Source organism: Dermacentor andersoni, chromosome 6, assembly GCF_023375885.2.
Source record: "Dermacentor andersoni chromosome 6, qqDerAnde1_hic_scaffold, whole genome shotgun sequence".
Lineage (NCBI taxonomy): Eukaryota > Metazoa > Arthropoda > Arachnida > Ixodida > Ixodidae > Dermacentor > Dermacentor andersoni.
In genome coordinates this window covers 95,344,850-95,355,663 of record NC_092819.1, presented here as the reverse complement: position 1 = coordinate 95,355,663, position 10,814 = coordinate 95,344,850, and the positions used below count along the sequence as shown (strand labels likewise).

The 10,814-nt window shown below is 44.3% G+C and overlaps 1 protein-coding gene across 1 annotated transcript; it reads left to right on the top strand.

The window, feature by feature from the left end:
* The first annotated feature begins 576 nt into the window (after positions 1-576).
* On the top strand, positions 577-8,460 carry LOC140218775 (uncharacterized). The gene is made up of 3 exons (XM_072288535.1): positions 577-875; positions 4,257-4,381; positions 7,771-8,460. The coding sequence occupies exons 1-3, from the start codon at positions 728-730 to the stop codon at positions 7,924-7,926; spliced, it is 429 nt and encodes a 142-aa protein (XP_072144636.1). The 5' UTR covers positions 577-727; the 3' UTR covers positions 7,927-8,460.
* Positions 8,461-10,814: the final 2,354 nt, after the last annotated feature.

The following is a 10,814-nucleotide window of genomic DNA, read 5'->3' as shown; positions in this document are numbered from 1 at the left end:
CATCGGCAACAGGAAATTATAATCAACTTTATGGAACGAAATCCCCGCTTAGTTAAATCATGAGGAGATCTGGACCCAAAATTCACAGCTCAAAGAAAAAAGGAAATGTGGGAGGAGCTCACCAATTTGGTAAACGATGCCAGCCCTCCCACAAAGCTCGTGGTGCAGTGGCGTTGCTGGTGGAATAGATTTGTAAGTCGGGCCAGGGCGGACGCAGGCAACCTCTCAGCCGAGATGAAGTAAGTAAACCAGGCGTGCATGCTTTACGGTAACGTCTGTTTCGAGTGTTTACGCAAACCACGTTGCAGGCCTACCGGCGGTGGACTTCTTGGGGGCGCCAAGGGCCGAGTGCTCGCCCTACTCGGCCCTGCGAGCACCGTACCGGCGCGGCTTGCGCCCTTCGTGAGCAGCCACTGCGAAGTGAGAATCTCCCTTGTATATATGTATTCCTTTAGAAAAGCCAGGATTGGCAGTTAGAAACCTTCACCTGTCCTGTTGCCTTGTTTAACTAAGCAGTAAGGTAGGGCATAATGAGATTTTGTAAATAAAACTAGTAGGCAATAAACAATGCTGGAGCACAAGTTTCCATTACAAATGAAGGCCTTGGAGGCAAGCTGTACCTAAATAGAGCAAAGCCTACTGGATTGCACAATATGCTTCACCTTTTGTAACTATTGTGACCAGTGTCTGCATCTCTTAAGCTTAACAATTTGTTTTTTTTTCTTAAATGCAGAGCGACTCCCAGCAACCACACACCTCAGCTGTGACTGAGGTGTCACAGCCAGGCGACACCTCAGTCTCTGCAGCCTCAGCACCTCAGCAGCAACCACCATCTGCGAGCACCGGCGTTACAGGAAGAAGGTGTACTGCCAGCCGTAAGTGTGTGGTGTGTGAACGTAATTGCGACCTCACGCCAAAAATGTGTGCATTGAATGTCAACATAGCTGTAATAGTGATATAGAAGTTCCTTGTACTGGTCACTGCAGATGAAAGGCACCTTGCAGTACTTTATGCATGTGAGACAAACATGTCAAGTGAGGAAAGGAGACCACACAGAGAAGGTATACTCAAGAGAGGTACTACAACCAACTGATTTTATTGCTGCTTGGTCAGTACCGGTGTACACACAGAGGCACAGCAAGGCAAAAAAGAAAGTAAGCACAAAAACCCTGAGCATGTGTTGGTGGGCTCATTCGTTAAGCATGGTTACAAAGACGGCGCCGAATAAAACAGCACACGAAGAAGGGGGACGTGCTGTCTCGTGTCCCCCTTCTTCGTGTAATGTTTTATTCGGCGCCGTCTTTGTAAACAAAAACCCTGTAGATCATCAAATAAGTTAACGTGACATTTGCTTGTTGCGTGCACATGTTGACATTTATTTTTCTATCTAGGAACCTATACCTCATGACACAAGTAAATTACGCAAAGGTTCTGTGTGTACTGCGTGTGCGCAGTGTATGTGTACTGGTTAGTGGTATGTCAAAATATTGCAGTAACCTTCATAGCGGTGTTGTGATGAAGAGACTACGCAAAACCTATTCTTTTTTTTAATTCGGGACACGATAGATTGAATGTAATGCCCTGAAATAAAAGATGCAATCGTTACAAAAATGAGAAAGGAAGACACACTTTTCACATGTGTCTAATGTTGCTTGTCCCCGTCTCCCACGGTGTTATCTTACATTACTTACCGATATGGGCAATTATACACGCTTGATAGCAAGTGTTTAAATGTGAAAGGCACGTAAAGTTTATTTGTCCATGTGGCGTATTGGTTAATAGGAAAACTGAAGGCATACAAGGAGCACTTGTTCGGACAGCACTGTAACCTAGTGGAACTGCTCATGAACGCTATACACACAGACACCGAAACAGCACTGAGGAGAAGGTGTGTCAGCAAGGCATGCCATACATGTTTTGCACGTGTATTTGCTATTGCTATCCTGAAGCAGTAAGATGTGCACCTACTTGTAACGATGCATATGTGGTACGTCGTTATGCTGCAATCTCAGAATTTCACACCATGGCAGTGATTTGATAACCTATCTTTTTGCGTTTTGGGGGATCAACTTTATGGAACAGGACATGTAGTAACGCACCACTGTAAACTTGTTGACCACTAGATGCTTGGTAAAGGTCCAAGCATTCGCATTGACAAGGCAGTTATATTTGGAAATTTCACCTGGAGCCACACGTGCTTTTTCATTTCATGTAATTTCCTTACAGACCGCAGAGTAGGAATATTACATAAAGGGCAATAACATTTCAACAAAACAAGCCTGCTCATATGTGAACATGCGGTGCGAGGAGCCCAAGTGGATGTAAAATGCAATTGGGTGAGGCGTCTGAGTAATGCATGTAAGAGTCTTGGTCATTAGGGGGTATGTTATACGCTATGCGTGTGCTTGAGGCAACTTCTTGTTTCACCTTCTCTCAGCTGTGCAGCAGATTGTTTAGCTTTCAGCTTTAATTGGAGTGGTGAAGAGTCGAACAAACTGAACGCATACTTCATGGATACTCTGTTATTGAATGTTAACGCTACGTATGTTGTACATAATAAGTGCAAATGGATGTTGTATGGTTCAGGTAGTTTGGATATTTAGTAATGAGGCAATACATGAATAAAGAATTTGTCCAGAAAGGTTTTTAACTGTGAGCAGAACAAAGACCACTGTGAAAAACCGCTTCGAATGTATGTAGTATTATTGGTGGGCAGACAAACCTAACGCATGGGAGATGCCCACAAAAAGGTAACAAAAATTGAATGAAGGCGACTACTACAGCGCACTGTGAATGTACACCTGCATGCTATGTATTCGTTGAATGTTTGAAAAATATTGCACACTTTCAGTCATGCATGTGCGATTACCTAGTGGCTTGCTAACAAAGCTCGCCTATGCATGAAGCTAGGAGTGTATTCTAGGGGGCTGTTACGTTTCGCCTACAACGCGCGGTATAGCCGGCGCGGATGCAACGGACGCCGGAGCTTCGTTCCAAGCGGCGGACATTTTGGCCCGTTCAGCGCCGCCGATACGCCTCCCCGCCAAGCGCGTCCAGGCGTGTTTCAGTGCCACGTGTCTTCGTGTGTGCGTGTGTGTGTGTGTGCCCACGCTTGTCAAAGCGCGGCAGCCGGGGAGAGGAGCTCCCCAAGTGTGAAGCGAAGAGGTCTGATCGGCGCCTGCTCGGCGGTTGAGTCACTACACTCGTCTCAACATGTATCTCAGCTCGTCTGTGCCCCGCCGTCACGTGGTCTCCCCCGTGACCTTCCTTCTTGCCCGCGACGCCGAGACTATAACAGCAGCTGCCCCCGGACGCCAAGAGAGAGGCTCCGATTTCTTCTGTCGAGTTACGTGCTCTCCCGTCTCTCACTTCGGTCGACCTGACCGCCCGCTCTTTTGCGATGTTAGAATAAACCAGTTGTTCTGTTACCAGTCGACTCATGCTTTGCCGAGACCTTCGGATGCTTCCAGTGCCCCAGGCCGCCAGGCCAACGCTACCCTTGGGGCTTGCGACCCGATTGCAACAACGGGTGTCAGCGCTGAGTTTGCAACAACTCGTGCCAGCGGTGCGATTCTAACAGGGCCAATGTCACTTCTGTTAACTGGCAGAGCTTCATATGGAAAAGTAATTTTGGACAACTTGCACAAATCTGAAGTGAAATTGTCAAGACTGAAATGCAACAAATGTAATTATGCAAATGCCATGTCACACAACACATACATACAGTCCAGCCAAATGAATACTTGCATGACATCATGTGATGTGGTTGCTGGCTGAGCACTCGTGAATGGCTGTTTCTCTCTACGAGGGGTACAGAAAAGAAAGATTAAAAAAGAACGAGAAACTTCCTATGTACCTGAACTGTGCATGCTATTATCGACTGCTGGGGAATAGGATTTTGTGGGAAGTCGATATATTACAAGAAACGTTAAATGCACAATGCAAACACTGCAATCCACATAAAAGAAACGATGAGCTGCATTAGTTGTGTGGCTGTAAAAGGAACTGTAATTTCCATTTTAACACGTTTCTATAACGATTCCAAGGTTTATGCTCCTCATGTGAGACCATGAAGTATTCGTGTTTCAGGTATGAAATGTATGCACAGTCAAGTACAACGTGAAACCTGGTGCAGATGAATACTTGTATTACGTTTTGCTAATGCTGCCATAATTGCACTGCTCTTCCTTAAACAGCATAGTTATATTTTTTTAGTCACGCAGCTTAGAAGCTAGTGTGCTCCTGAAATTATGCAGGGCCTCCAAGAGCTACATCAAGAGGCCGCTTGCTACAGCAGGCTGTGGGGGACACCGCGAAAAGGGTCACCCTCGCAGCTGCGCGAAATGAGCTAGCCGAAAAATTATTGGAGGAGTCCCGCAAGGTGAGATGGCAGTGCTGATAGAGTGTTTACGTGTAATTCAACCCGAGCGAATGAATTTTTGCCGCAGCCGAGTGCAGATGTGTAGTTGGTGAATAGAAATGAACACAGGGAAAAAGTTCCTACAATTTAGCATGTTAAGCAAGCTAGTAACTCAAATGCAGAGACACAAGGAATGTATGTTACGAATGTATGAATCTTCATTATGTACGTAACATTTGACATGAGAAGTATTGACTATTGTCTAGGGGAATCTGGAATGTGTTGGGCTTTTCTAGACGGTATGAACATAACCTAATGTGCAAAACAAAGTTGCGCATCACAAGCAAGTTTATGCCCAGAAAAGTGGATTGAAGTCTCGTAACAAGCAGCTTGTAGTGCTTAGGCAGCCGTAATACCTTTTGTCACATGTAGTGCTGTTCAATACATTGTTATTCATGTACGCATAGCTAGCATAAAATGTACTGATTTCTGCAATACAAAGTGATGAACCGTTTCATTGTTGTTTTCCTTTCGGGCATGAAACACCCCCAGCGGTTTTTCTTTCTCAGATATTGCAAACGAAATGCCAGTTTCTTTTTGTTTGTGCAGAAAGAAAAAATATTATGCCACCTACAATGGCAAATGTTCCCTTTCTGTGGTCCTCAAATCACTGTCACACAAAAGCAATGTCAAAGAAACGCAGAAACACATCAGTGCGTCGACAGCGCTGAAAGGGCTCAGGTGATAGCTTATCAGGACCTCACGGCCTCCAGTATGAGTTTTATACACACTTCTGTAATCAGTTGAAAAGCACTGTGATGCAGCTACATGTCATTTGCCAGACGTATGGATAAGTGTAGCGTATCGAAACAGGGCGATGTTTATGTGAATTTTAGACACCTCATAATTTTCACCAACTACCCCCCCCCCATGACCCCCTTTGGCATGGCTGAGAACCTTTCGTTATGAATAGCAATGTTGCACTTGCAACGGCCAAAATGCGAGATACTTTCTCCTGGCGTCAGGGGCCACATCATGCCTGTGACAACAGCAGTCTATCTAGTGGTTGTGCTTCCAAACATTGAAGCGTTATTACTGGCACATTCATTTAGAAAACATGTACATTTGACAGAAAATGCAAGATGTGCAATTGGAACAATACAAAACTGTTTTAACTAGCTGTTAGTTGCATACCAATGTGTGCATAAGCAACCCCACATATCACAATGTTACTTTGAAATTGAGTGCATTCGTTGCTTACCTATCGTCACAAGATAGGCACACTCTTAAGTGTGGTAACATTGCATTGTTTTACACTGCACCTTTGTCATTCTGTGGTGGTGACCTAACATGTATTGTACATGTGACATTTCATTGATGTTTGCCTGCTTGCAGCGTTTTCTGGGGTCTTGCACTCTGACCATGCAGTCCTGCTTGTATATGCACTCTGTGAACTTTTCCCGGGTCAAGCATTCTGTTGTCAGTGGCCCCTGAGAAATGTACCAACGCAGTTATACTGTCTCGTTTCAAATGCTCTCAAAAAATTTTGCTCTGCTCGCAAATGCGTCAAGATGCCATGCATATAGCTGAACATCTGTACCCAAGCATGCTTTTCATTCATCTATAACGGCCGCTATAACTGTGCTGTAACCACACATCTGGCAATATCTGAATCTCACGTGAGAGTCCATATGGTCAAGCAGCCATTGTCGTTTGCTTTGTAGCACTTCATCATTTTATTATGTTATTTGTGACGTTACATGTGTCCGTTGCAGCACACAGCACATCTAAAAGATTTATGTCAATTATGATGACAGAAATCAGCATGGAGCGACATATGGTTGCATCAGAAAGTTTTACAAACATGGCGTTGACAAGAACTGAAAAAAACCGGCAATGCTACATAACAAGAGAGACGGACGACCAGCACATGACAATGCGAGGTACAGCTGTAGTTTTTATGAAACGAGACACCCGAGCGCGCTGCTAGTAAGGCAAATGAATAGCACCAACAATATCAATACAAATAAATATGTCAGTTGCAAAGCAGTGACGGGGCAATTAGTAACATATGTGAATCATTACAAACCGCACACTGTTAATGAATAAGTCCATTACAACGCATCACTGTTACCTGTAGAAATAGGAGGAAATTACATGACATCTGACTATCAATGCAATACATGCTTGCAGGTTTCGCAGAGAACTTGGCTAGCACAGGAACATGCATTCCATTTTAATTTTGGATCGAGAGCTATAGTGCAGTACAGAAATAGTTGCACCAAAACCTACAGGCAAAAGTTGGATAGTACAGAGCAGCCAAACGAAGCTACAAAAGCTTTGTTTCGCAGAACAGGCTTGCACATGTCCTGCGTCGTGAGGTTGACATTACATAGAGGGCATTGTTCACTTGTCTATGTATCTAACAATCAGACATGTTGCAGTACCTACCCAACATTTCCCCCTCAGAAAACAATACGTTGGTACGTCCTTGCAGTGATGCAAGCAGTACCGAGATTGAGAGTGCACACATGCAAGTAGGAGTCACATTAGGCAAGCACTAGCAAGTTGACGTCATGTGCTGCCATTGTGACACTTCACCCAAATGCGGATGCAAACATCATTGGGCAACGTCACCATGGCGAAACAGCACTGGATGAAATCTATACAAGAGCAAGGTTGCGCCCAACCTACCACTAGGCATGCAGTCCATTCTTGCAGTATGTGAAACCAGCTGTCATTCTGCTGACCCAGAGGCACAGGCCAGACTTGCATGCCTGTCAAGTCATACCTGCACCACGCCAGATGATCAGTCGGCGAGACGCTATGCAAACGCTGCATTAGCCTGTCCAGGCTGGGCCGTAATTGACAAATTAATCACATGCGAATTGCCACCTGTACAAAAAGCAGTTTTGTGCCGGTGGAGGCTAGCCATGTTCACTTACAATACATGGTTCAAGTGACAGCCCCACTAATGGTTCATTAGATTGTCTACACGTTTCGCATGCCTGGCTTTGACCCAACCATACTCTTGTGTTCCCAGTGCAATAGCATCCAGTGCTGCTTCACATTACCAGTTATCCTCACATATTCTTGCCGTCGTGATGGCAGCAGTACATTTCATTAGAAGCGAGGCTGAATGAGTGCTGCTGCATGCTGGCAGAGTAAAAATAGTAGCCTCGTTTTGTCCGTTACAGTTTCGCAAGATTTAATGACAGCAAGTCAGAACGTGGCAGCACGTTTGTTAGGCGGATGTGTACGAAAGAGCCCAAGTTTGGATGAATGTGTCGGTGCTAGTGGCATTGCATGGCCATGTGTTTTGCCGTCGAAGACGACCGCATGTACAGCAAAACTCTGCCTTTCACAGTAACATGTGTAGAAGCATTGCTGATGAAAGACTTTTATTGCAGCAAACTGCTGAGCTGCAGGCGCTCAACGACCAGGTTGGCAGGCTGGCCGACGCAGTGGAGCGGCAGGCAGACGCCCTGGAACGGCAGCTGAGGCCAATTTCGGAGTTGGCCACAGTCATGGCCTCATTTATTACAAATTATACGCCACAAGTTTAGTGTTGATTTCCAACTAATGTGTATGTATTAAAACTTCTTAAAAATACCAGCATATGTTTCAAGGTTTACTAGTAATGTAGTGTGGCAATGTCACAGGTGAAACTGCCCCAAATTATTTTTCAGCAATTCTTGGAGCAAGTAACATTGCGTGTTAGAGCAGTCTGGAGCAGACATAATTGTATTTTCGATCAATTTGGGGCAGAAAATATTCATTTTGATGCAGTTTGGAGCAGGCCAATGTCAATTTTGGTGGAATAATGGAATTTACAGGGCACTTCGAAAGCACATAGGTACATTAAAGACCAACACGAAAACAACATTACAGTATGTAAAGAGGCCGCATTGTGCATGTTTTTCTGCAGAAAGGCAAGAGCATTGGTGGCACTATGATCTAACTACACATTCCCGTGCTAAAGCTGATAACTGCAATGTTATTAAATCATGTGGCGCAATCAACGCGGTCACACAGCTTCTAGTTCACGATATGTCACTGCAGTCGCAGAGAGCCGCGACCAACTCCGGGCTGGTGAAACTTCTAGCTATTACAATCTGTTTTTACCGCAATAGCAATTATATGGACACTGTAGCCGCATTTGTGCCGTCGCTGTAGCCGTGATGTTGCAGATTAATTCCAGGGGCGATAACGACGTCGCCGTGTACTGTATGCTGTAAAGTATGTGCGAGTCAAAGCGTGTGAGGATGGGCCGACGATGCCATTTGACAAACTCAACATTTAATGAAGTACATTCTAATTACAACCTCCCAAGTGTCCGTACATGCGCCGGCCACTTGCAGGAAGAGCTGAAAACTCCGCTTCTGTGAGCGCAAAAATTCATGTGGGAGGCGCGTTGGCTAGGTGTGCAGCATGTGAACAGCTGTTCCCCCCCCCCCTTTTTTTTACATAGAATTCGCTCCCTGTTCATGGCCCAATCCTCTCCACATTTTTGTTTTTGGCGCAGTATGGAACAGGAATTCGCCTTTCTGTCAAGATGGTGCAATTGACAAAGGAGTTCCAGCTTTGCAATAATGTTGTGAGGTACCATGCACTTCCAGTGCTATTCAAGTATGGATAGGCACCGCACAACTTTGTTGTGCCATTGGAGTAAAGAAAAAAGCCGATTTTTAAACTAATTCTTGCACCCTCACTGCCAACACAACATCACGTATACTTCGTGTAGGTTACACAAATGCATGCCAAAGCTATGAATTACATGCATTAGTAGTTTACGTCCGAGCCGCTAACTCCTGTCAACATTTCTTCCTACGCACATGCTGAAAGGAAATACTAATAAAGTGTTACGCACGCACACTTCTTTGCAGTACATACGAGCATAACATGTCGAAAAAGTAAACCGCTCCTCGATGATGGGACACAAATGTGTGTCCGCCTCACACAGCGGAAAAATCTCGTCATGTTAACGACTTCCAGCATGAATAAATCTCGATGTGTGTCACAATGTAACACACGTAGGAAACTAAAGGGAACATGATGAATATGGCCAATCATTCAAAGATGACAAATTCTATTAAAAGAATTGTCGCGCGAGACCATTTGAGCAAGCACAGTAACAGCACAGCCCACATAGCATGTCTTCCAGTGCATACAGAACAACAAACTGTTGCCACAAAAGTTTGAGTGCGTTCCTTTACAGCTTATGCTATCGAAACCTAAACTGTATGTTGAATAATTCACATGGACATAAAGGAGGTGGAAACTACGGCTTGGCATATGAACTGCATGCATTTTTGGTTTCGGTCGTGAGTGAACATGACCTCGTAGGAGCACATGGAAATACACGGTAATAAGAAGCTTGTCTTTGTCAGCCATGCAACAAAAATCGCACTTTCTCAGTCACAACAATACAGGTGACACATTGAGATACACATGATAATGCAACATAGCTCGAAACATATCATTCAACCAAATGAGGTGACCAGCGAATTGTGAAACGCACCTAAATACAAAAAACTTCGTATGATCAGCCCCACATTTCTTTTAGCACAATGCTTAGTTTCCGTTGTAAATTTATATTCAAAGTTGTGCAACACAAAAGAAGGGAATGAAATGTAAATTTTGCCAGCCACTCAAACGAGGAACAATTGCGCAAGTTGCACTTTTTAACATGAACCGCATAGTTTGAGTTCGCAAAGGTGTTGAAAATATGCTGTCAATTTAATATTGTACATCATAAAGCGTACTGAATGTGCAGCAATGCTACGTAAGCTGTACCACGTTTGAAGATCATTGTTGGGTGTCATTCACATTCAGGTACATATAATCGTGTTATGTTACACGTTTCACGTCGTTGCGACCTTCTTTCAGCGAAGCTTTCCGAAATTACCTGTTAGCGGATTTGTAGTAAACTTTGCCCCTATGTTACTCACAGCTGCTATTTTTCTTGTAATACCGCAATTTTTATTTCTCTTGAAGGTTCAACACATTTCAATGCGATTGCTGTGACGGTGATGTTAGGCAAGCGACTTGTACAGTTAGGATACACTTTAAATGGAACCTCTGGTGTTTAAGTACATTAGGATGTTTTAATATCCAAATGCCGTTGACATTACTGTTACCAGTGCAATGGCATAATTGGCTTAGAAGCTCATCCGTAATTTTAAATTGTGAATAAACCTTCGATTGCTCATACAGAGTCAGCACTGTAGGATCGATATTTTTTTTGCCCACTGTGCAAGGCAGCTGACATGCCCAAACAGAACACCGTGTGCTGCAGGTAGACGAAGAAAAGCATCGGTTGTGACGTATCTCAAAATAATGATTGCTGGCCATCGACTCGTGCGAAAGGGTCCTAGCTTCGTCGTTTGTGGTCTAAGTGGTCGTGTAGTGTACGACATCACAAACACGGGACGCAAGGTGCAGAGTTATACAT

What these genes read in the sequence shown, in the direction of transcription:
- LOC140218775 (XM_072288535.1), top strand. Translation starts at nt 728, where the DNA reads ATGCAGAGCGACTCCCAGCAACCACACACCTCAGCTGTGACTGAGGTG. An exon ending in AAGAAGGTGTACTGCCAGCC is followed by an intron (nt 876 to 4,256) that starts GTAAGTGTGTGG and finishes GAAATTATGCAG; the next exon opens with GGCCTCCAAGAGCTACATCA. An exon ending in TATTGGAGGAGTCCCGCAAG is followed by an intron (nt 4,382 to 7,770) that starts GTGAGATGGCAG and finishes CTTTTATTGCAG; the next exon opens with CAAACTGCTGAGCTGCAGGC.